Source organism: Myodes glareolus, chromosome 9, assembly GCF_982192425.1.
Source record: "Myodes glareolus chromosome 9, mMyoGla1.1, whole genome shotgun sequence".
NCBI lineage: Eukaryota > Metazoa > Chordata > Mammalia > Rodentia > Cricetidae > Myodes > Myodes glareolus.
This window is the reverse complement of record NC_142034.1, coordinates 88,176,380-88,199,197: the sequence shown is the minus strand read 5'-3', so window position 1 is coordinate 88,199,197 and position 22,818 is coordinate 88,176,380. Positions and strand designations below refer to the sequence as shown.

Below are 22,818 nucleotides of genomic sequence, written 5' to 3'. Positions count from 1 at the left end.
TGTTACTCATGTCTCAGAGCTTGGAAAATTGAGGTATGTGCATGTGACAATTGATACATATTCAGGATTCTTGATGGCCACTACACAAACTGGGGAAGCCACCAAGCATGTAATAACTCATTGGTTAAAATGCTTCTTAGGTATGGGATTCCCAAAAATAATAAAGACGAATAATGGATCTGGATATGTTAATAAAGTGTTTCAACAATTTTGTGTCCAATGGAGTATCAAATATTTGACTGGTATTCCTTATAATCCTCAAGGGCAAGGAATTGTGGAGCGGCTCATAGTTCCTTGAAGACACAACTTCAAAAGATAAAAACAGGAGAATTATATCCTCAAATGCCACATAATGCCTTAAATTATGAGCTGTTTATGCTAAACTTCTTGAATATGGATGTCAGTGAGTGATGAGTGATAGACAGATTATGTCATAATGGCATAAAAGTGACCTTTGCTAAACCAAAGTGAAGAGACCCTTGCACTGGAAAATGGAAAGGTCTCAACCCTGTATTAATTTGGGGTTGAGGATATGTCTGTGTTTTTTCACAGGATGAGGACCAAGCAAGATGGCTTCCACATGCCCGGTTCGATGTGTCCAGCAGAAGAGCACCAGACCCAATGACATCATAGCTGCTATTGTCCCATGGAGGAGTCAGAGTGAAAGTCCATGTTCCCACCTTCCCTGACCCTACGGAGAGGAGTGCCTGATCCACGGGACCTGCTGCCACCATTCTGCACAGCGGACCCCATCCTACACTGCAGGATGCGAGGCTGCTTCCAGACACTAGGGACCCGCACAGCCAGTGAGACGTTGCTGCAAAGGCTGCGATAATCACAACTTGCTACAGTGTGAATCTTGTTTACTTTGGAACCAGACGAGAAACACAGAACTCAGATTGCCAATGAAGTATTCAGTTGGTTGTTAAAATGTTAAGAGAACTTGAGAACTGAGATATCAATTTATGCCTTAGGGGAAAAAGCCCTCTTCATTTATGAAGAGGATAACCTAAGGTTTTTTGGTTTTTTTTTTTTTTTTTCCTGACTGGGACAGTTGCTTAAAAGCAGCATTGCATTTGGACTCTTACCCATTACAAAAATCTTTTCTTGTCTTCTGGTTAGAATGGATTTAAAAGGATCATGATTTGTTAAGTTGTGTTATGGTATTGATCTGTTGATTTAGTTCACTATAAGCTGTTAATGATTAGAAAATGATTGAAACTTGTCTAAGAAAAGTTTGACACTAGCAATGAATTATTGAATTTTATGTTTGATAGGACAGATTTAGAGTTTGATACAGCTGAATACTCTAGACCAATTCACATGTGGGCATTCCTAACCATGGTGATCCTCCATTTTCCTTTCTTTTTTCTTTCTTTCTTTCTTTCTTTCTTTCTTTCTTTCTTTCTTTCTTTCTTTCTTTCCTTTCTTTCTCTCTCTCTCTCTCTCTCTCTCTCTCTCTCTCTCTCTTTCTTTTTTTTTGTGTTTCAAGACAGGGTCTCTCTGTAGCTTTAGAGCCTGTCCCAGAACTATCTCTTGTAGACCAGGCTGGCCTCGAACTCACAGAGATCCGCCTGCCTCTGCTTCTCAAGTGCTGGGATTAAAAGCATGCACTACCACCACCCAGCGAGTCTCCATTTCTTTAATTAGGATAAATTATAGCCATAGAAGTATGCATAGCACAAAGTATTATCTGCTAATTGCTAATGAACTCTCTCTTGACAGAAACCTGGCTGGAAGACACACAGCCCAGCACTTTCTCCTTAACCCTTTGTTTACAGAAGTCAGCAGTCAAGGATGGGTTTTGATCCTTTCTCCCCAGGCGCCTAAGACATGGACTTGCATGACTTAGAATGTGTGTTCCAAAGACAGGTAAGACTGGGAAACGGGAAAGTGTTCATCCCAAGGCAGACGCTATCTGTCCTGTTGCAGAAGCACGGGCTTTATAAAAATTAATAAAAAAGGGAGGAATTGTTGAGGCCCACAGAGGCCAAAGGTCAGAGAGTTTGGGACTTGTTTCTTGTTCATTCAAGGTTATTGTGCTTCTAATTCAAACAAAGGTCCCACCTAGTAGTAAATCAGAGTTCTGCTCTCTCAAGGCTGTTGTCAGCAGGTGTGGCTAGTTGCCAGACCTCGTACTCTGGGATAGGGAAGTAGGGGGATCCTGCCTAAAACAAAGGTCTAAGGATCCAACTAAGCTCTAGTTCCCTTTATGAAAATAGGGGATTCCACCCAGGGAGTGGTTTGCCTGCGTTTGGTCTATGTACTCTGTGACTTTCAATTTGTATGTTAATGCAGTCTTTTGTTTTACTCCGACCTTTTGAGGTTAGGGGTATAGTAAACACAGGCGAATTTTAGACACTCACTGAAAAATTCCCTCCCAATACTATCCTATATGTTTCTGCATTTTATTATTTTTGTTCATGCCTTCGTATTCTTTACTATATTTCTAAATTCCCATGCCTCTACTCTGGAGAAAGGTATTTTTGTCGAGGCTGGCCCCTGACAGTTCACCAGTCTTCAGTCTTCTGTGAAGAGCAGCAAGCATTCCTAACTGCTGGGCCATCTCTCCAGTCCCATTAGTCATTTATTTATTTTAGGTGTATGGGTGTTGTGGGTGCTTGTATGTCTGTGCACCATATACATGCTTGGTATGCCTAGAGACCAGAAGAGGGTGTCAAATCCCTGGTACTGGAGTTACATATAGTTGTGAGCCACCATGGGGGTGCTGGGAATCAAACACTGGTCACCTGGAAGAGCAGCCAGTGCCTTTAACCACTGAGCTACCTCTCCAATCTCAGTTTTTTTTTTTTTAAAGACAGGTTTTTCATGTTGCTGAGATGGTCTTGAACTTCTGCCTCTATTCCTCAGGTGCTGGGAGCACAGGCATCTACCACCAGACCTTAGGTTCCCAAAGTGCTGAGCAGCCCCATTAATCTAGTGGAGAAATGAGTGGAAATGAAAGACCTGGATAAATCCAGACCCCTCCAGCAGGAAAAATAGATCCAAAAAAATCTAATCTAGGTTAGCTAGTTCAGTGACTCTGCTTCAGGAACTAGCTGAAGACAAAGTTAGATTATAATCTTGAGAATAATCTTGAGAAACAGGAGTTACCTCCTTGTGATTATCACTGGTATTTTCGGGATTTTTCAATGATGACACCCTCCCTACCTCCTTTGGATTACTGGGTTGTGGTTTCTTCCTTGAAATACCCCTTCTCCCAGCTACTCGGGGTTGAACTCTACCCCTGCGTGGGAAATGAGTTTTGGCCCCAGTGCACTGGCCCTGTCCTGTCAATAAACCTTGTGTGATTGCAGCAAGGATGGTCTCTTGTGAGTTCCGGGGTGGGGGTGGGGGGCTGCAGTCGTGTTATCCTGAGACTTGAGTGAGAATCTCCCGGCTCCGGAGGTCTTTGAAAACAAGCAAAATAAAAGGAAAAGGAAAACAAACTCTGCAGGATTGGGATATGAGTGAAACCAGAGAAATACACGTGAAGGATGCCAGGGAAGCAAGGGACAAGGAGCTCTTCAAAGGCCACTTTATTGATAGAGACGAATCCAAAGGTCGATCTCCGCAGCCCTCCCCTCACTCTGTTAGCGGCTTCACTGGGCGTCTGAGTTGGGTGTAGCCTGTCACTGGTTTGGGCTGGCCTTACACAGCCAGCTTCACGCCGCCTGCTTCAGGTCAGGCGGCCACATTCAAAAACACATCACAGCTCACAAAGATCCGTGGACAATCTTGGAATCCCCCCGACAGTTTCTGTACATCCTCCTCTTTGTAATATTGTACAAAATACGTTAACTAGGACAGGTTAGCTGCGCTGTGCCGGCTGCAGCACTTCTTCTTGAGGATCACCATTCCTCAAACACGACCTTTTATTGCAGGGAAATCTCTAAAAGTTGTTGCTGTACAAAAAGAAAACTCTAGACAATTTGAAGAAGAGCAGCCACTTAACACTGCTTCAGTTCATTTAAATTTTCTTTCCCAAAAATACATTCCTAAATATACAAACTATACAATCTTGTCATTTTAATGCTGGTTTTTTTTTGTGTGTGTGTTTGTTTGGTTGGTTTTGTTGTTGTTGTTGTTGTTATGGTTGCTTTGTCATTGTTTAAATATAACAAGAAAACCTGAACTAAAAAGTCTGTCAGTCTTCAAACCAACAAGAGCGCTCGGGGACTTGTGACTGGGTACCTTCATATACTGCCTCATAAATAACTTTAGCCACAGTCAACCTTCACAGCATGGTCCGTGCAACAAAGAAATACTTTTCTGGTGGTCAGACGTCGTCTGCAGAGAGAGCTGGGATGTTCATCCGGGGCCGGGTGAAAAATGCCATCTTCTCTCTGTGATGGAGAACAGGTATCTCACGCTCACTTGGAATATACATGGACAAGAGACTTTCTGTTTTGGGTCTGAAACTCAGAGCATCATATATGCCAAGCATACAGTCTGCCGCTGAGCCACATCCCCATCCCTGGGCTCGGCCCTTCTTTGTTTATATACTGTAGAATATTTAGTGACAGCCCTGACTACTAGTAAACGCTCTTAGCATGTCTGAACTCTGGCTGTGAAATCTGAAACCCAGCACTTGGGAGGCAGAGACAGGTGAATCTCTGTGACTTCAAGGCCAGCCTGGTCTACAGAGCGAGTTCTAGGACAGGCTCCAAAAAACTATAGAGAAAGTCAAAACAAAAACAAACAAACAAAAAAACCCAAAAAACAAAAACAAAATGAAAAACAAAACAAAACAAAACAAATGAATACATAAATAAATGACTCAATCAATCAATATCAATTAATCAAAAATCTGTGGACTCTTAAGCATGGTGGTACATGCCTCTGGTCCTAGAACCATGAGAGGCTGATGGAGAAACATATCTTGAGTTCATGATTTTGAGGCCTTAGCCACATAGACCCATCTTTAAAAAAAAGTATCAACATTGCCAAAACACCCAGGTTGGCCTTGAACTCATAATATGGTGGATGGAGAGCGACTCTCAACGCCTTTGTTTTGGGAGGCCCAGGCCAGATGGCATTTGTGACCTTCCTCTGACATGTGTAGGCCCAGCAAGGCAAGGACACAGCAGTGATCCTCTCAGGCAGGCAGGCAAAGTCAGGAAATTAGGTGAGCAAGCATAGCACCCCGCTCTCCCCGCCTGCTTTATCACCAGGCAGGCCTCTGCAATTACCAGGACTGGAAAGGCTAAGAGGAAAAGATGAAGCAGGTGGCTCATTCATTAAACAACAGGATCTCACAAATTGGGCTGAGTTGTGCGGGGACCGGTAATGGCAGCACAGTGGTCGCAGCACTAAGGGAGCCTGGCCGAGACGGAACAGCTGTTCCGGCACAGGCAACAGCTCTACTAGCAACAGAGGCGTGCCCGGGAACAGGGTGTGGGCAGGGCGAGGCCCGCAAAGACAGGCTGGCTGGGGAGCGGAAGCCATCAGTCTGGGATCGCCGGCTCACCTGAAAGACTGCACTTCCGGTGGCTCCTTGCAGCTCTGGCCGCGAAGCCTGCGCACGTCCTTGGCGGCCGCCCTCATCATCTTGTCTGTTTGCAGCTCGCTCTTGTGCTCTGCACGATCCACCTGTGAGGCAAAGCAAACGAGGGTTGGGCACGGGAGAGAGTCCTCTGCTCTGTAGGGCTTCCGACCAGCCAATAGAGACAGAAGGATAACGGGCTGGGCTCACATTATCTGCCTATGAGGCCTGATATGGGGCCAGGAAACAGAGTCCCGTGTGTGCCTGCAGGAAATGAGACGAGAGATGTCCAGTGTAGTGTACTTTGGCACCCGCTCCTCAGGCGTCTGGAAGGGGAGATTTTACCGTTGTTTCAGTTTTACAGACCAAGACTCCAATTGGGTTGCTTGTCTCGGAGACAGGGTTTCACTTTAGCTTAGTCTAGACTAGAACTCACTATATGGTCTAGGCAGGTGTTGAGCTCCTGGTCATTTTCCTCCTGCTTCAGCCTTCTGTTAAGTGCATGGATTACCTGGATGAGGTTCTTGCAACATCCGATGAAGGATTAATGGTGAGGGGCACTGAATCATAAGCACTCACACAAAAACATCAGTGATAGGGCTGGAGAGATGGCTAAGTGGTTAGGAGCGCCGGGCTGCTCTTCCAGAGGGCCTGAGTTCGATTCCCAGCACTCACATGTCACATGGCAGCTCTCAGCTGTCTGTAACTTACGGTTCAAAGGGATCCGGCACCCTCACACAGACAAAACACCAATGCACGTAAAGTAAAATCAATCAATCAATCAATCAATCAATCTTTTCCCTTTAATATTTATTTATTTATTATGTATACAATATTCTGTCTGTGTGTCTGCCTGCAGCCCAGAAGAAGGCACCAGACCCCATTACAGATGGTTGTGAGCCACCATGTGGTTGCTGGGAATTGAACTCAGGACCTCTGGAAGAGCAGGCAATGCTCTTAACCTCTGAGCCATCTCTCCAGCCCCCCCCCCATAAATAAATCTTAAAAAAACAAACAAACCATCAAGGATACACACCTGTAGCGCCAAGTCAAGGGCTTCCTGGTTCCCTGAATACCCTCTGGGGGCCTGCAGGGGCACCACAGGGCTGTGTAAAGGCAGCCACTTACCCTCTTCTCCAGCATCCTCAGCAGCAGGCGGAAGCGTTCATCTCCCCGCAGCCACTGCGGCAGCTCCTTCTCCCCGTGGTTCTTGGCTTGCTCCAAGTGCTCCTTCAGCTCCTTCAGCACTGAGATCTCCTGAGTCAGCTGGCTGTGCCAGGTCCTCGTCGCCTGTAGGTCTAGTTCCAGGTCCAGCGAGGTGCGGATCAGGCGCTCCGTGCGCACGGACTTGACCGACGAAGGCTGCAGGGGTGGAGACGATGCCCACGTCCACCAGAGGGCTCAGCGCAGAAATCCCAAAGATCCTCGCCCCCTGGACCCCAAGACCCACCTTCCTTTGTGTGAAGGCACCCCCTTCTTACAGAACATACTCTCACTGTCAAAGAGCGTGCGTCTGATGTACAAGGCACGTGACCTCAGTTACCCCGTTTCACAGCAGCCCTCTGAGGGCCCAGCTGTCACTGTCTGCTCTTACCTACTGAGTCATTTCCCCAGCCCCACCCCCCCAAGCAGAAAATAGTTGAATAAAGAAGTTCTAGAAATAACTATCCATGCTTGGAAGAATCAAGCACAATGTCATCTTCTATCCGGTTCACAACCCAAGCAGAAAACATTGGTAAAGCCAAGTGGATCAGCCGTTTTTTTTTAAGTGAAGTGATGCAATGAACGGGGTGGGGAAATTTTGGGTTAAGTTCGTGGATAATGAAGGTAAAAATCATTTCTGTTAAAAATGATCTCAATATCTGGAGAGGATGGTGAGTTAAAAAAAAAAAGTTCTAGAATATTCTTCCAGATCGAACACCTGTCTACCTGTCTTGCTATCATCATGCATGTGCAGGCACACCCAGGAATGCATGTATGTGTACACATGGCGCACATGTAGAGGTGAAAGGACAATTTTGTGAAGTTGGTTTTCTCCTTAGACGTTTGCACGGGTTCCCAGGATTGAGCTCGGTCATCAGGGTCGTGCTGCAAGCCCCTTCACAGGCAGACCCATTCCGCCCACCCTGTCCCGCGCCCTCTCCTTTTCCCCTGACACGCCCGTGGCTATCCACAGGCTCTCCAGAACCGAAGAGCACCAGGCACACAGAGCTCCCAGGTGAATCTTACCCGCTTCATCCGGACGCTCCGACGCTCCAGGGAGTTCCGAACAAACGGTGGCTTCTTGGACAGAGTGGAACTATCACTGTCACTTCGATTCAGCTGCAAGAGAGAAACCAAACCAGGCGTGGTAACAGGGCGCTCTGGACGGTTCAGCGGGAGCAGGAAGGGGATCACCTTCTTGAACTCGAGCCGGTCATTGAGCTTCCTATTCCAGGCTATGATTTGAGCTTCCCAACCTTTGAAAGTGGCCGGTCACTAAACACGCACTAGGTTTGGAGTGTGCTCACAGTTCTCGCCACATGGTGCTAAACGAGATGGGGCATCTTGTTGCACCCTCATAGCGCCGTGTGGGGACTCTCCCCATGTTCCATACAGGGCACAGATCACGAGCCACGGAACCCACCCAAAGCTGTTAAGGAGCTGCTTAGCAGGGTTTGAGGACGAGAGTACCACCAAAGGATATGCTGGCCCTCTGTCCTACCATGCGAAGGGATACTCACAGCCTCTACTCCTTGTCACCCAGAGAGCCTACCTTTAGTGTCTCAAATAGAACCACTTTTGAGACAGGTACTCGGGCCAGAGATGTAGCTCAGTGGTACAGCACATATTTATCATATGCCAGGTCTCTAGTACTGCAAGTGAAGGGATGCAGGGGGAGAAAGAGGATGCTCCAAGGCCAAGGAGCCACATCTTTACAGAGAAGGCACGTATAGGCTTGGCAAGCGTTGAGCTCAGCCGTTCTCCCCATTCAAATCCCTCTATGGGCTCAGTTTTCAAATTTCCCCAGAGGACCCCATTCTTATCTATGACAGTCTTTCTTTCTCCATCTGGTGAGGACAGGGTGATTTCTTGATTGAGACTTATTTCCAAAAGGGGCAAGGTTGACATGGGCCCCAGCACTGCACTGGCCTGGCAGCTGTCAGTTCACCGTGGTGGGACTCTACCGAGAAGCTATTAGTGTCATTATTTTCGTGACTATTTATCATGATTAAAGATAATGACATTAACGGTCCCGTGCCAGGCAGAGACTGAACCATAGCAGAAATAGGGGGACAGTGATGCAAACGGTGACCACATGGGTGGAGCCCCTGCCTCCATGTTTGGCGCCTCAGTGATAGTTTTATTCAAACATTTCAGAGAGACAAAGATGGTTTCGCAGTTCACAAGCAGAGATCCCAGATGGAAACTTCAAGGCCCAGTGTGTTACTACAGGCCCAGGCTGTGCATTGTACTCTGAAATTAATGTAGAGGAACCTATTGGTGGCAGGAGGGGCCAGAAGAGGGCCTCACACTTTATTGTTTCAACTAAAGGTGACTTTTAAAAAAAAAGAAAAAGAAAAAGAAAAATTGTTCCAGTCCTACCCCCACCCCAGTTATCAGAACAATTGATCCTTAAGATCTGGATGTTTTTCTGTTATTAGATAGCAGGAGACACTACATTCTTGAACTTCACTTTTTGTCTGTTTTTATTTTTGCAGATGGTCTCATGCAGCCCAGGTTGGCCCTGAACCCTCTCTGCAGCTGAAGCTGGGCTTGAATCTCCTACCTCTGCCTCCTAAGTGCTGGGATCACATGACTACACTACCAAACCAGTCTTGACACCACTTCCTCCTATTTCCCAACATCCCAATAGGTTTAACCTCACACACGGAAGAGAATCATTATTTTGTTACTGCTTCTATTTAACAAACTAGAAGAAAGGAGGCAGAGAGCATAGCAATTTCAAGTCCCAGGAAACACCAGACTCAGTGGTAGCAAGCTGATAATTCCAGATAGCCAGAAGGTTGAGACAAACGGATTACGAAGTCTGTGTTAGCCTGAGCTGTAGAGTAGGCTCAAGGCTAGCCTGGGCTACAGAATAAAACCCTGCCTCAAAATGAAAGGTAAAAGAGACTGCGGATACAGCTCGGTGGTAGCACACTTGCCTACCATAAATGAAGGCCCTGGGTTTAATTATTTTATGCTGTAAAACAATAATAGTTAATAAATAAAATTAAGGTCACAAGAAAAGACTCCATCCACTAGATCAGAATCAAAATTAACAATAACAAATGGCACAGTGTTGCTGATACTACACAGGTGCTGTGGAACGTTGCAGGAAATAGAATCACTGTCCCTGTCTCAGCCTTAGAAATCCGTGGGGACCCCGCAACAGGGCAACTAAGCAAGTGACACGAAGCAAGGATTCAAGGAGGCCGCAGGTAGGAAGTGAGGTTGACTGGCAGAAAGTAGCAAGATTCAGAGATAGTAACCAGCATTGCACTTAGGGGCCCTGTGCCCTGAAGTCACGTAGGTGGGCTTCCGGAGACCCAGTTTTTTCATCTGCGAAATGGGTACAAATGCAATGGGCCTTGTAGTGTAGTTTGTAAGAAAACATTTTGGGGCAGTGGAGACGGTGTAGTGGGCAACAGAATTTGTTACCTAAAGCCAGGAGTGGTCACATGTGTCCCTGTAAGCCTGGGGCTCTAGGATGTAGAGACAGGAGAATCACTGCGAGCCTCGCTATAGGTTCAGTCAGAGACCTTGTCTTAAGGGAATGGGGTGAAGAGTGATAGAACGGGACACTGAATGTCCTCCTCTGGCCTTTACATGCATGCGCGGAAGCATGGTGTGTGCTATGCACACACACAGGTGCATCCGCATCCCAACCATACACACATACGTTCACGCACTCACAAACATATCAAATCCCAACCACACACACAGTTCACGCACTCACAAACACATCATATTCCAACCACACACATGCACATCCACTCACTCACACACCGAAAAATAAAAATAAAGAAAATTATAAAAAAAAACCCAAAAACCTCAAGAATAAAAAACCCCCAAAACCAAAAAACCATTTCCTTTCGTTGTAGCTGAAGATGCAAGCTCACCACAGCACAGAAAAACCCCACTTTGTAATACTTGGTTAGAAACAATGCCCATCTCCTGGTATGGAAGCTGATGGGCCTTGTGTCTTATTTTCCTGGCCTCCCTTACAGCTAGCGTCAGGTCATCAGGTCAGGACTAGGCCGTCAATTGCTTGCGATTGTCCTAGGCTTTGAATCCCAATATAACTCAGCTTTCTACTAATATGCCTTCACATTCAGGCCTGCTAGTCCCTGTGCTGCACTCATGGACCACATTTGCCCATAGCTCAGAGAGAAGCTATCAATGAACGGTAAGCGGAGAGAATGGCAGTAGCAAACAGACTTTATATGGCCAATGGTGGCATGAAGCTGTCAGAGGCACCAGTGTAGCAGTGCCCTTGCAAGACACAGCTCCACATGGCATCAGATGCCTGAAGCCACAGATGGCACCTACCCGAGTTTACGAGTTTCCCCATGCATGCATATAAAATAATGTTTTGAGTCATAAAATAAACACAATGAGAGACTGACAATAACTTCCTATAGATCTCAGCATATGATAGGTTTTCACATATTATAGGTTTTCTTTCCTCAAGTCCGAACATTTGCCTTTTCACCGAGGAAAGACTCACAGCTTCTGGAATGCATCTCAATGACAGGGTTCCCTACTCTTGTTCTTTGCGTCACTATTAAGTAAACTAAGGATTACTGAACATAAGCATTTTCATAGCATGAAAGTCAGTCTGATAACAGATGGCTTTTGTGCCTGGACGGATGGGTCAGTGGTTAAAAGCAATTGCTGTTCTTGCAGAAGACCCAAGTTCGGTTCCCAGCACCCACAGTAGGGAGCTCACGGCCACAGCTCACCCCTGTAACTCCAGCTCCAGGAGATCCAATAGCCCGTCTGGCTTCCGCAGACACCTGCACTCACGTGGCATATACTCACACGGATACGTACACGTTCATTAAAGGAGAGCTGGCTACTAAATGACTGCTGGTCTGGCTGCATGGATGAATAACACCGCTCTGATGTGCTGATGCGCTCCATCTTACCAAAATCACAACTGTATTCTAATCCTGATGGAAAATGAGTCAAACATTCATTTCCCCTGCCGTAGCCAGCCACTGATTTCCCTCGGTGTAACTTCTGATGAGTGGCATCCATTGATTTGTATTTGCTTTTCACTGCACGTTCATATCAGTCTGCAAGAACTGAGGTCTTAGCCGTTACCCTAAAGCCTTCTCTAAATCGTTCACAGCCCTCCTGATTGAAGCTCTGGTTGGGTTTGCCTCTCTACAGTCGTGAGCGGACTTAACTGTAGCAACCTTCAGTGGAAGGCAGGGTCCCCCACATCAGTATCCTGTGACTTCAGGAAACCCCACATCTCCTACAAGCTTTGCAACCCATATGAGCTTGGCCTGCATTACTCCCACAGATGTTGATCCGCTTGAGACATTAACCCAGAAGAGAAAGAAGGTCTCCATTTTCACTGGGAAGGGCTTTGGGAAGGTTTTCCGGGGGAACAAAACTGAGAGGCACCCAATGAATTGAATTTGTGTGGTTTGAGATAATGAAAAGATGAGCTTCTCTCATTCGGTCGCCTAAGTTTAGGCCTTGGAGATGGACTTCTGGGACCCCGAGAAATTCCCTTTCTTCCTCCACAACAATAGCTAGGGTAAGTGACAAAACCAGAGTGTGGTGGCTTCTCAATTAGAAGAGTAGGCAGGAAGGCTGTGTTTACTGATCCTCATGACTCAGTGGGTCTGCAAGGTTCCAGACAGGGGAAGGAATTGCAAGCATTACTTCAGCGAAGGCATGCACTTGTCTTAGACATGCTACCCTCATGGCTAGATGGGAGCAGCCGCTGGTTCCAGAGCCCAAGCAACCAGAATGACCCCTGGGACTTGGTAGGTGCTCAGACCCTCCATGCACAGCAGCATGAAAGAAGGTAGGCTGGTCCAGACAGGGTTCAAGGAGTTGGATAATCAGGAAAGAGGTGAGAACTCCATCACAGGGTGGCAACCGGAAGAGAGAGAGAGAGAGAGGGAGAGAGAGAGAGAGAGAGAGAGAGAGAGAGAGAGAGAGAGAGAGAGATATGGGGGAAGTGACCTGCAGAGCCCAGCCCTAGAGAACGTGTGGCCTGAGGGTCCCACAGAGTCCCTTCTTCCACTTTTTTCACCGCCACCAAAGAACTGGAATTTAATGTCAAAGTTTATTACTTTTTAATTTTTTAAACTAAACTGTTAACAAGCGGCTCAATAGCAGCCCGAAACTGGACTGAAGTAGAGCGGCTGCCTAGCATGGGAGCGGCCTAGCTTCAGCCTCAGTAACTCAAAAGCAACAAGCCAGCACCCACCATAACAGCCAGTGGTCAAGCACCTGGCTAGGTCTGTGCGGGGCTATTAGAATGTCTGAAGGTCAGAGAGATGCTCACTGGTCATTCCACAGAGAAGACTCCTGAGCTCAGCAAGGGGCCATTCCGAAGGAAGGGCAGGGTATGAACCACGAGGAAGGGAGCTCACAGGAAGTAGAGAAAGGTTGATTACAGGACTGTTTACCAAGTCTTTTCTGTTTTTACCCCCAGGACAGAGCATCAAGCGCAAGGCCTTGCATGCACTAGACTGCTAGGGAAGCAGTCTGCCATAGGTGAAATCTCCAGTCCTTGCTTATCTTTTTTGAGGGGTGCGTATGGGGAGAAGTATGGGGATGGGAAGAGGGGTGGTGGTGGGGCTTTGCAGCCCCGTCTGGTCTTGAATTACTGATATCCCTGCCCCATCAGCAATCCAAATCCTTAGGTTATAGGTAGGTGTGTAATATCACCAAACCCGTCCCTGGCTTCTGAGACAGGGTTTGCTATATATGCCAGCTAGGCCTTAAACTCAGGAGTGTCTTGCCTCAGTCTTTCTGACTCCTGGTGTCATGGTTTGTGCCACCACATCTAGCTGACTTTCTTATTCTCTACCTAAAATAGTTTTTCCTTCATAGAAACACTTGAATTCCTTTCGAGGTGGGGTTTTATGTGCCCTAGGCTGGTCTTAAAATTGCTAGGTAGAGCCCAAGCAACTGGGCCAAAGATGACTTAGAATTCCTGATTCTTCTGCCTGTCCCTCCCAGGAGCTGGGATGGTAGGCTCATGGTACCACATCTGGAAGGGCCTACAACTTTTACAGGTGTGGGCCATCACACGCAGTCAGACACTTGTGTTCTGTCATGTTCTGTGGGACACAGAGTCGCAAAACAGTTCTGGTGCAATGCAATTAAAAATCAAAGCGGCCAGTAGCACCCTGCTGCGGCGTACACTTGTGCACACGCACGTGCACACACAGGGCCTTTTCCATCTCTGCACAAGAAGAGGAAGAGGAAGCAGTTGGCTAAAGAACATTCTGGGGCAGACAAGAACAGTTTTCCATTTCTAGACATGGCTGGATCCATCACCCCAAGTGAACCTCTTCACGGTTTTAGTCTCTGGTCATTCTCATTGTCTTGGCTCCTGAGATTCTAAAGTGCTGGCATTTTAACTCCTATGGGCTGCAGAAATGGTTCAGTGGTTAGGAGCATGAGCTGTTCTTACAGAGGACCCAGGTGACACCCAACACCCTTCTGACAGCTCACAACTGTCTCTGACTCCAGTCCCAGACGATCTGACACCTTCTTCTGGCCTCTTTAGGCCCCAGACACGCATGTGATGTATAGACACACAGGCAGGCAAAACACCCATAGATGTTAGATTAAAAGCAAAACAAAACAATCAAAAAATGAAAAACATCCTTCTAGGACCTTTGTTTTTTTTTTTTTTTTTTAAAAATCGGGCCGGGTGGTGGTGGTGCACGCCTTTAATCCCAGCACTCAGGAGGCAGAGGCAGGTGGATCTCTGTGAGTTCGAGGTCAGTCTGGTCTACAAGAGCTAGTTCTAGGACAGGCTCCAAAGCTACAGAGAAACCCTGTCTCGAAAAACAAAAACAAAAACAAAAATCCCATTAAAAAATCTATACTAAAGAATATTGGACAACCAAAAGTGGAGGAAATCCTGCACATATCTTGATAAAGTTGTTTCTAGTGTTTGCTTTTACACAGTTTCTCTAGGTAAGCCCAGGCTGACCTTGAACTCTCAAACTCTGGGCTCTCCTGCCCTAGCCACCCAGATAATGAGATCACAGCTGTGCTGGGTTGTGATCTTTAAATCATAATGCTCTTCCTTTTGACTGCAACTACATTGTCTCACGGCATCGTCTTTTTTTCTTTAAGAAGCTTACTTTCTATGTGTGTAGTATTGAGTATGTGCACACAGAGGCTAGAGGAGTATACACGGTGTCTTCCTTTACCACCCTGTGTTTTATTCCCTTGAGATAAGCTCTTTTCATTCAACCCAAAGCTTTGGCTAGGTTGACTGGTATCGAGGTCCTGGAATCCACGTGTTTCCGGGCCCTAAAGCTGAGGCGGTAGGCCCATGTGTCCATGTCTGGCTTTCACAAAGATGCTAGGGGATTCTAACTCCAGTTCACAAGCCTGTCCAGTAAGGGTTCGGACCCACTGAGCCCCATGTGCCAGCTTCGTTTCTTACATCACTCAATCAATCAAGAGTAAACTAGCCTATGAAGTGGGTCCATGTGCTCCACATGAGGGAAAGTGAGGTCCACGGAGTTAAACCTATCAGAGATGCCCAAGGCACACTGTGAGAGTCAGGCAGGCTATGAGAGGGACACCGATTTGTATCCGGAGCTGGATCGGAGCCCCGCTGCTCTGAGGGGAGGGGAAGGCACCATCGCTTACTTACCCGGCACACGTACTGGCTCTGGGGTCCAGGTGAGAAGGTCTTGGAGCGGATGATGGTGTTCCCTCGAAGAAATGGCCCTGTGGAAGGGGCACCCACCCGCCGGTCCTTGGGCCGCACCACTGTGGGGGATGGGGCCACGCTCTCAGTATTGGTCTCTCTGTCCACCTGAGGAAGAAGTCAGTCTTGACACGAGCGTCCACCGAGTCTCTGGGCCCTCTCTTGGTCTACTTGGCAACTCCCACTTCTGGTGCCTCACGTTTGGCCACAAGCATAGATGAACTTCTTGGGCTCTCACCATGCTGACTTAGTCAGCTGAACCTACCAGAATGGGAACCCAGGCCAGAGCTCCCGTTCCGTTCCCACTCTTCTACAGCATGTACTGCTGGGAGCTTGAGAAAGCACCAGCTCCTGTGAGCCATGGTGGCACTCAGGTTCTGGTGTGTTGACCAGGCATGCTGACCATCCTCCCCACGTACTGAAGCACCAGCTATAAACAAGACCTTCAAGGTCCCAGTCATAACTCGAATGTTTTCTTCTGAAATCATGGAGGCAACTAGCAAACCTCTTTTTAGTTATAAGACTACGATAATCAAGCCAAACATGGTAGTACATGCTAACAATCCCTGCACTAAGAAAACTGAGTTCAAGGCCAGCCTAGGTGACATAGTGGGACCCCCATCACTAATCAAAAAAGTAAAAGAGCAAAGTAACACTACCACCACCCCAGACCATCATATTCTCTACCAGCACACAGCAGTCACCAGCAAAAGACGGACATAGATGCTTACTTAGTCCAGAAACTATATTAGCAGGAACTGTCTCAGTACCTGCTTGAGTGTGACAAGAGCGCCCCCTGGTGCGAGAGACTGCAGAGACACTCCTTGGTGTATAAAAGGCAGAAAAAAAAGCCCTTGGGTTTTGCTCTAGGACCCCCTCCTTAGCCAGGAGAATCTGTCCCAGGGCTCTGTTCAAGAACACCACGTGTCTTAGCCGCAGCATCCTGTGAGCTCTGAGAAAAGAGATCTCCATTCCAGGCCTATGAGCAAGGCTCGTGTTCCCATGTGAATTTAAAGATGAAGAAATGGAGGCTGGGTGGGAATTAAGTCATCCACCCAAGACTACACAGGGAGGGGCAGAGCCGGGCTCTGAACTAAGACCATGTGACTGCAAAGCTTGAGATCTGGCTAGAGAGATAGGGAAGCCTCAGAGGGCAGAGGAAAGATAAAGACCCATCAGTCCCTTCTGGTGCACCGTGTCTCCAAATACGACTCGAGGTGCAGGGACAGCCACTTCTGGGCACACTGTCCACTTAGAGGGCTAACCCTGACGCTGAGAGCCTTTTCCGACGACCCAGACATTGTGATGAAATATTATCTCCCCAGACCAGTTCTGTTTACCTTTAGTGCTGGGTACTCCTCTGCCTCCGGGGAGACCTTTTCAGCGAAGACATCTTCCTCTCCCTCCTCTTCCTCTCTCTCTTCCTCCTCCTCAGCTACTGCTTCATTCTCGCTGGTCTCTTCCTCATACGTCCTATGGTGACATGATGTTGTGGTTAATTCCCCAGACACCGTTCCACCTCCACTTGCCTGCTCCTGAGTGCATCCAGACAGGATTCCTAAGACTTAGGATGGTAAGGGTATTTAACAAAAGGACCTTCAGTATAGGGCTGGGCTGTGGCTCAGAAGCACAGTATATTCCTGGAGTGTCCGATGCCCCAGATTCCACCTCTAGAACCCCAACAAAACCAATCTTTCCTTCCTTCCTTCCTTCCTTCCTTCCTTCCTTCCTTCCTTCCTTCCTTCCTTCCTTCCTTCCTTCCTTCCTGCCTTCCTTTCTTCCTTCGTGTGTCTGAATGTGTATCATAAGGGTGGAAGTCCCCATGGAAGCCAGAATATTCTACACCTGAAAGGGGCCCTTCCAGCTACCCTTTCCACTCAGTACCCCCGCTGTTCCCTGGTGGCTACCAGTGAAGCTTCCCGGTGTTACAGACCAAATTTGATTTCTCTCGAGTTTCATATAAGCAGTCAAACAGTACATGCTCCTGCATCCTCGGCTTCTGTTAGTACGCCTCTGAAGTTCATCCAGGTCCTACAAACAGCAGTAGCTCACTTCCTTTTTATTACTGAGTAACATTCCCCAGGATGTAGTGTGGTTAACACTTCGTCCGTCTGTGAGCACCAAACTGAAACCATCTCTCAGTCACCGTGACTGAAGTTTCTAGGAGCCCAGGGGGCAAGTCTTTGCTACGGAGCCAGGGGGTCACTTCTGTTAGATACTGTGTTGCTGGTTAAGGCCGCCAAAGTGAAACACCACAGAACTATATTTCCCACAGCTCTGGAGGCTAGCGTCCAAGAGCGAGGTTCTAGTACATAGTTTTCTCCTGAGGCCCCTGTCCTTGGCTTGCAGATGGCTCCTTGCTGCTGTCCGTGCTTTCCCATACTCGCAAGTGCTTGTGTGTGCCACAATTCTCTCTTTTTATAAAGATACCTATCAGGCTGGACCAGGTCCGCCCTACTTTAATTGCCTCTGCAAGGCCCCATCTCCAGAGGCAGTCACAGTCTGAGGTACAGGCACTCAGGACGGTTTCACCATAGGTATTTGGAGGGGGCTGGAGAGATGGCTCGGCAGGTAAAAGCACTGATTGCTCTTTCAGAGGTCCTGAGTTCAAGTCTCAGCCACCACATGGTGGCTCACAACCATCTGTAGGAAGATCTGGCGCCCTCTTCTGGCCTGCAGGCATACATGCAGACAGAACACCGTATACATAATTACATAATAAATCTTTTTTTTTTTTTAAAGAATTTGGAGGGGTGTACGATTCAGCTCATAGAATTCAGTGATTTACTGAATTAACGAATATACATTTGCCTTTTAACAGAACCGGCAGACTGAGTCTCCGGAGTCATTCCGTCACTTACAGTTCCAGCAGCGACACGGCACACAAGCGTACCAGCTCCCTGGCGACACTCGCGACTGGCAGCCATTCCATTGGGAACAGCCTTGCATCTTATCGCGGATCTTTTTTAATTATCATTTTTGAGACAGGGCTTCATGTAGCTGAGGCTGCTCTGAACTCCTGGTTGACGCCTGCCTTATTCCATCTCTAGTTTGGGCTTTTTGTGGCCCAGGAAGCCTTTGTAAAACATTTCCTGTACACTTATTTATTATGTATTTGTTCATGGCTCTACTGGGGATCGAACTCAGGACCTTATGCACACTTGGGCAACCGCTCTCCGACCGAGCTGCGTCACAGCTAAAAGAATCTCCTATATTCTCGGCTAAAGCTTTTTCGTTTCAGTTTTGATGTTTTTAGCTCTACGATGCAAAGCAGATTCATTTCTGATTGAAGGGAAATAAGAATAAAAATTAATTTTCCCATATGTATAGCTAACTGTCCCAGCACCATTTCCTGAACAGCCTCTGCCATGTTGCTTTCTGAACCCTGGGCTCCAGGGCTGGAAGGATTCGTGAGGCTAATGGACTACACATGTTGGGTGTAATCTCCATCTTGACTTCTCAAAGACGTACACTGCTGCCAGGCCAAGGCCCGTGTGAAACACTGTCACCATGCTGAGCCACCAGAATCCCTGCCAAAGCAGATCATGTGACACAGGGTCTTCTGTGAGGCTCACTGTGGGGGAAACGCAGCGTCTCCCTGAGGGTTCCCCAATGGGGAGAGACAACCCCCATCTCTCTTCACAGCCCTGCAATGGAGGCTCCTCTTCACTGCGAGGGAGCTGGCGATAAGGGGAGTCTTGTTCTCCTCTGTAGCCCCAGACACACAGACCCACAGTTAGCGTGAACACAGAGCAATCTGTAGGATTCACTCACCAGCCCTTCCCGGCTGCAGTACTGAGGGAGGGCGTGGACACCCCGCAGGTTCAGTGTGAGGCACCCAGGCTGATAGCCTCATCCATTATCACAGAGGAGCTAGGTGGCTTAGCCTGACAGAGCACTGAACCGCGGGCCAGCCTCTGTTCTTTCACTGTAAGTCTGATCAAAATGTCCCAGGACAGGAGAAAAGACCCCACTCGATCTCAACGGTGCAGAGAAACAAAACACACTGGCCTCCTTCACCCAGTGCAGCGCAAACAAAGTAACCAATCCAAAATGCCAGCTGATGCTATCCCGTGTTGATGAAGCAGACATGAAAATGTTGATGAAGCAGTCTGGAAAGCAGACATGTCCCTGTGCAGAGCGAGGATGTGAGCAAGCGATGCTCGCTTCGCATGCAAGCCGGTTAGTAGTAGTATCTGTCAGATCATAAACAGGGACTTCATCTAGTTTCTATTTTAGCCGTGCTGGAGACGGAACTCTGGACCTCTTTCATGCTAGGCAAGCACTATATCCCCAGCCCTAAATGTACATATTCTAGGTCAGTATAGTAGTTCAGTGAAGTGTTGGAGAGTAAGTTTAGTTTTAGGGTATTTTAGTCACTGTTGGTGGCAGTGTTTCCGGGCCAACACTTCTACCCAAGAAGCACTTTGCCTTGTGTGTTCAGGTGACATGCTCAGGCTCAGGGACCCAACAGTGCCACCTGTGGCCATCACCCCAGACAGACACACATCAGGGCCTCTCACTCTCCCAAGGTTGGAGGCCATCTTTTCCTGGGTTTTCTTTCTAGTTCACTATTGCGTGTATATGGTGAATGCAGGTGAGTGAGGGCGTGAGCAGGCCATGGCATACACATGGGGGTCAGAGGACAACTTTCGGGAGCTGGTTCTCTCCCTCTACTGTGTGAGTCCTGGGGATTGAACTCAAGTCTTCGGGCTTGGTGGCAAGTGTCTTTGCACACTGAGATAGTTCACTGGCTCGCCTATGTTTCCTAACAACCAGGGTCTTGTTTTGCTCGTGACTCTTCAGCGGAACGAATGCAGTTTTCTCCTGAGGTGCGGAGGTCCTCTGCGCTTGGGAGGCAGAGGACGCTGAGAATTTGAGGCCAGTGCTGCTACAGAACAGACCAAGAGAGAGAACTGTTCCTCTGATACTTGCAGTAAAGGCATCAAAATAGGTTTTTTTTTTTTTTTAAAAGGGGAGGGCAGCTGAGATCCACTGGGCCTTAATACTGTAGGTCAGTGTCCGAGTGCTGGGGGCTGGTCTCTGGGAGACCTCCACTGGGCTCCGAAGCTGAGCAGGTGCGCCGAAGCTAGTGACTGCCCGGCGATCAAAAGCCACCTTCAGGCCTGGGGGAAGGGGCTGCAGATGGAGCCACCCCACCAAAGCAGCTCTGAGAGGCCTGGTCCTCTTTGTAAGCTGGCATCTGGGAAGTGTGAATGGCAGGGGGTGGGGAGAGAGGGGGCCACAAGGGGAGCAAGAACAGAGGTGGTTGCTAGGAGACGGCTTGAAAAGTTTCAGCCCTAGCTTGGAATTCAGTAGCAGGCACTGATCTCATGCCAGGCTGTGGGGAGAGGGGACCTGGGCTGATTCTGGCATCAGACCTGAGCCTGGGTGACTGTCAGCACCAGGGTTGCCAGGGACAGGGAGAGGGAGATAGACACTGTGACCAACTGAGAAACAAAGGAATACAGAATTCCAGGGGCCTGGTAGGTTCTTCATCACACGGGAAGATGGTTAAAGACGAGTATGCGTCAGCAGCTATCGCCAGCGGGCCCCATCCAGCCTGCTGCCTTGTTTCTTTTTGGTGGTTGTGGTTTGTTTTGTTTTTGTTTTTCTTCCCCTGGGCATTTTAAGCTGAGAATTTGCTTTTACATTTATATTTATTTTCGTGTGGAGACAGGGTCTCAAAGTATCCCAGGCTAGCCTTGCACTCATTAAGTGGCCAGCTGGAAATCTGATTCCCCTGCCTCCACCTCCAGAGTACAATGACTGGAAACGCAGGTAAAGTGGCATCGCAGTCGGTTTAGGGAGTGCTGGGGAACTGAACCCAGGACTTTGTGCACGCTAGGCAAGTAGGTACCAATTGAACCACACCCCCCAGCCCATTTTTAAATGACTGAAAAATAAATAAATAAACAAGGCGGTGATCATTGTGGCAGGTACAAATGCTAAGAAGTGTCGATTCCAGTGTCCACACATGGAGTGTCAGGGGAACACAGACGTAGCCACCGGTTACTCATGGCCCACGCTGCTTCCATACTGCAGAGGCAACTTGAGGAGACACAGCGGAAGCGGTGTGGCCACAGCAGATGGTATTTGCCATCTGTTCCTGACCAGGAGACATATGGTGACCCCTGGAGTCAAAGGCTGTAACGGAAGGCTCCCTCCAAGAGCAATTACAGAATTTGGGACGACAACAATGGTAACACAAAAGAGTTATTGACCGTGTCCTCTAGGTTGGTGACTGCAATCGAAAGGCCGGTCTCTCTCTGTGCACAGCAGTTCCGTTCCCAGCAGCCAAGGTATGGGGGGAGCCAAGCGTCCACCAGCAATCATGGTCCTGTATATGGAACGCGAGTCAGCCATAGTAGCTGTCACCTGTGGCAACACGGAAGGACCTGAAGGACGTTAGGCTAAGGGAAAGGAGACAGGCGCAGAAAGACACACACTGTCCATTCTCCCTTAGGTATGGAATAAAAACGTTGGCCTCACGGAGATGGGTGGAGAATGGCAGTCCCAAGAGGCTGGAGTCAGGAGGGGAAGAAAGGTCACGCGGTGAGTACCACGTGACTCAGAGAGGAGAACACGTTCTGCCTCGCTACCGAACACTTTGGCTCCAGTTCAGAGCAGGTTGCGTGAAAGAATGGCTGAAAGAAACTGGGCCTAGTGCAGGCTGGGGCTAGAGGATTACGCACGAATTTGAGGCTAGCCTGGTCTGCATGGTGGCTGTCAGGCTAGCCAGGGCTCCGTGGTCAGACCCCATCTGGAACAAAACAACAGAACTAGCCAACAGAATGGTAGAAGAGCAGAATCTACGTGGTGCTCTTCGGCAGTGGCTCTCGGCCTTCCCAGCACTGTGACCCTTTGGTACAGTTCCTCATCTTGGGGTGGCCCCCAACCACACAGTCCTTTTCATTACTACTTCATAACTGTAATTTTGCTACTGTTATGGATTGTAATATAAATATCTGTGCTTTCTGAGGGTCTTAGGTGACCCCTATGAAGTGGACATTTGACCTCTAAAGGAGCCACAACCCACAGATTCAAAACATACTGGTCTATGAAGTAGATATGTCAGCCATTAGCATCTGTGACCATGACACACTGCACAGTTACCTACATATGATACTGTCACCTGTATGGGTACAATTAACTATGCGTCAATTTTTTAAAAAAGTAAAAGCGCATGGCACACCTTTAATCCCAGCACTCTGAAGGCCAGAGGCAGGTGGATCTCTGGGAGTTCAAGGCCAGCCTTTTCTATAGAATGAGATCCAGGGGAACAAGTGAGACCCTGTCTCAAACAGCAACAAACAGCAAACTACCTTGCTGAGGGATGTACAGAGACAGGACTGACACCCTAGCAGAGTGTGTACTGCTGAAGTGTGTACTGCTATCTTGTCCACGGGAAAGAATCCAG

General features: G+C 48.0%; 1 protein-coding gene across 2 annotated transcripts in view; it reads right to left on the bottom strand.

The window, feature by feature from the left end:
- Positions 1-3,524: 3,524 nt before the first annotated feature.
- Positions 3,525-22,818, bottom strand: part of Wwc1 (WW and C2 domain containing 1) — a 153,673-nt gene continuing 134,379 nt past the window's right edge. For both annotated transcript variants that reach the window (XM_048436005.3, XM_048436006.3), the window contains exons 18-23: positions 16,739-16,871; positions 15,342-15,506; positions 7,715-7,807; positions 6,614-6,847; positions 5,471-5,592; positions 3,525-4,346 (exon numbers count right to left, since the gene is read on the bottom strand). In XM_048436005.3, coding sequence (XP_048291962.1) covers positions 4,280-4,346; positions 5,471-5,592; positions 6,614-6,847; positions 7,715-7,807; positions 15,342-15,506; positions 16,739-16,871 — 814 coding nt within the window. In that variant the 3' untranslated portion in view covers positions 3,525-4,279. The remainder of the gene's footprint in view (positions 4,347-5,470; positions 5,593-6,613; positions 6,848-7,714; positions 7,808-15,341; positions 15,507-16,738; positions 16,872-22,818) is intronic.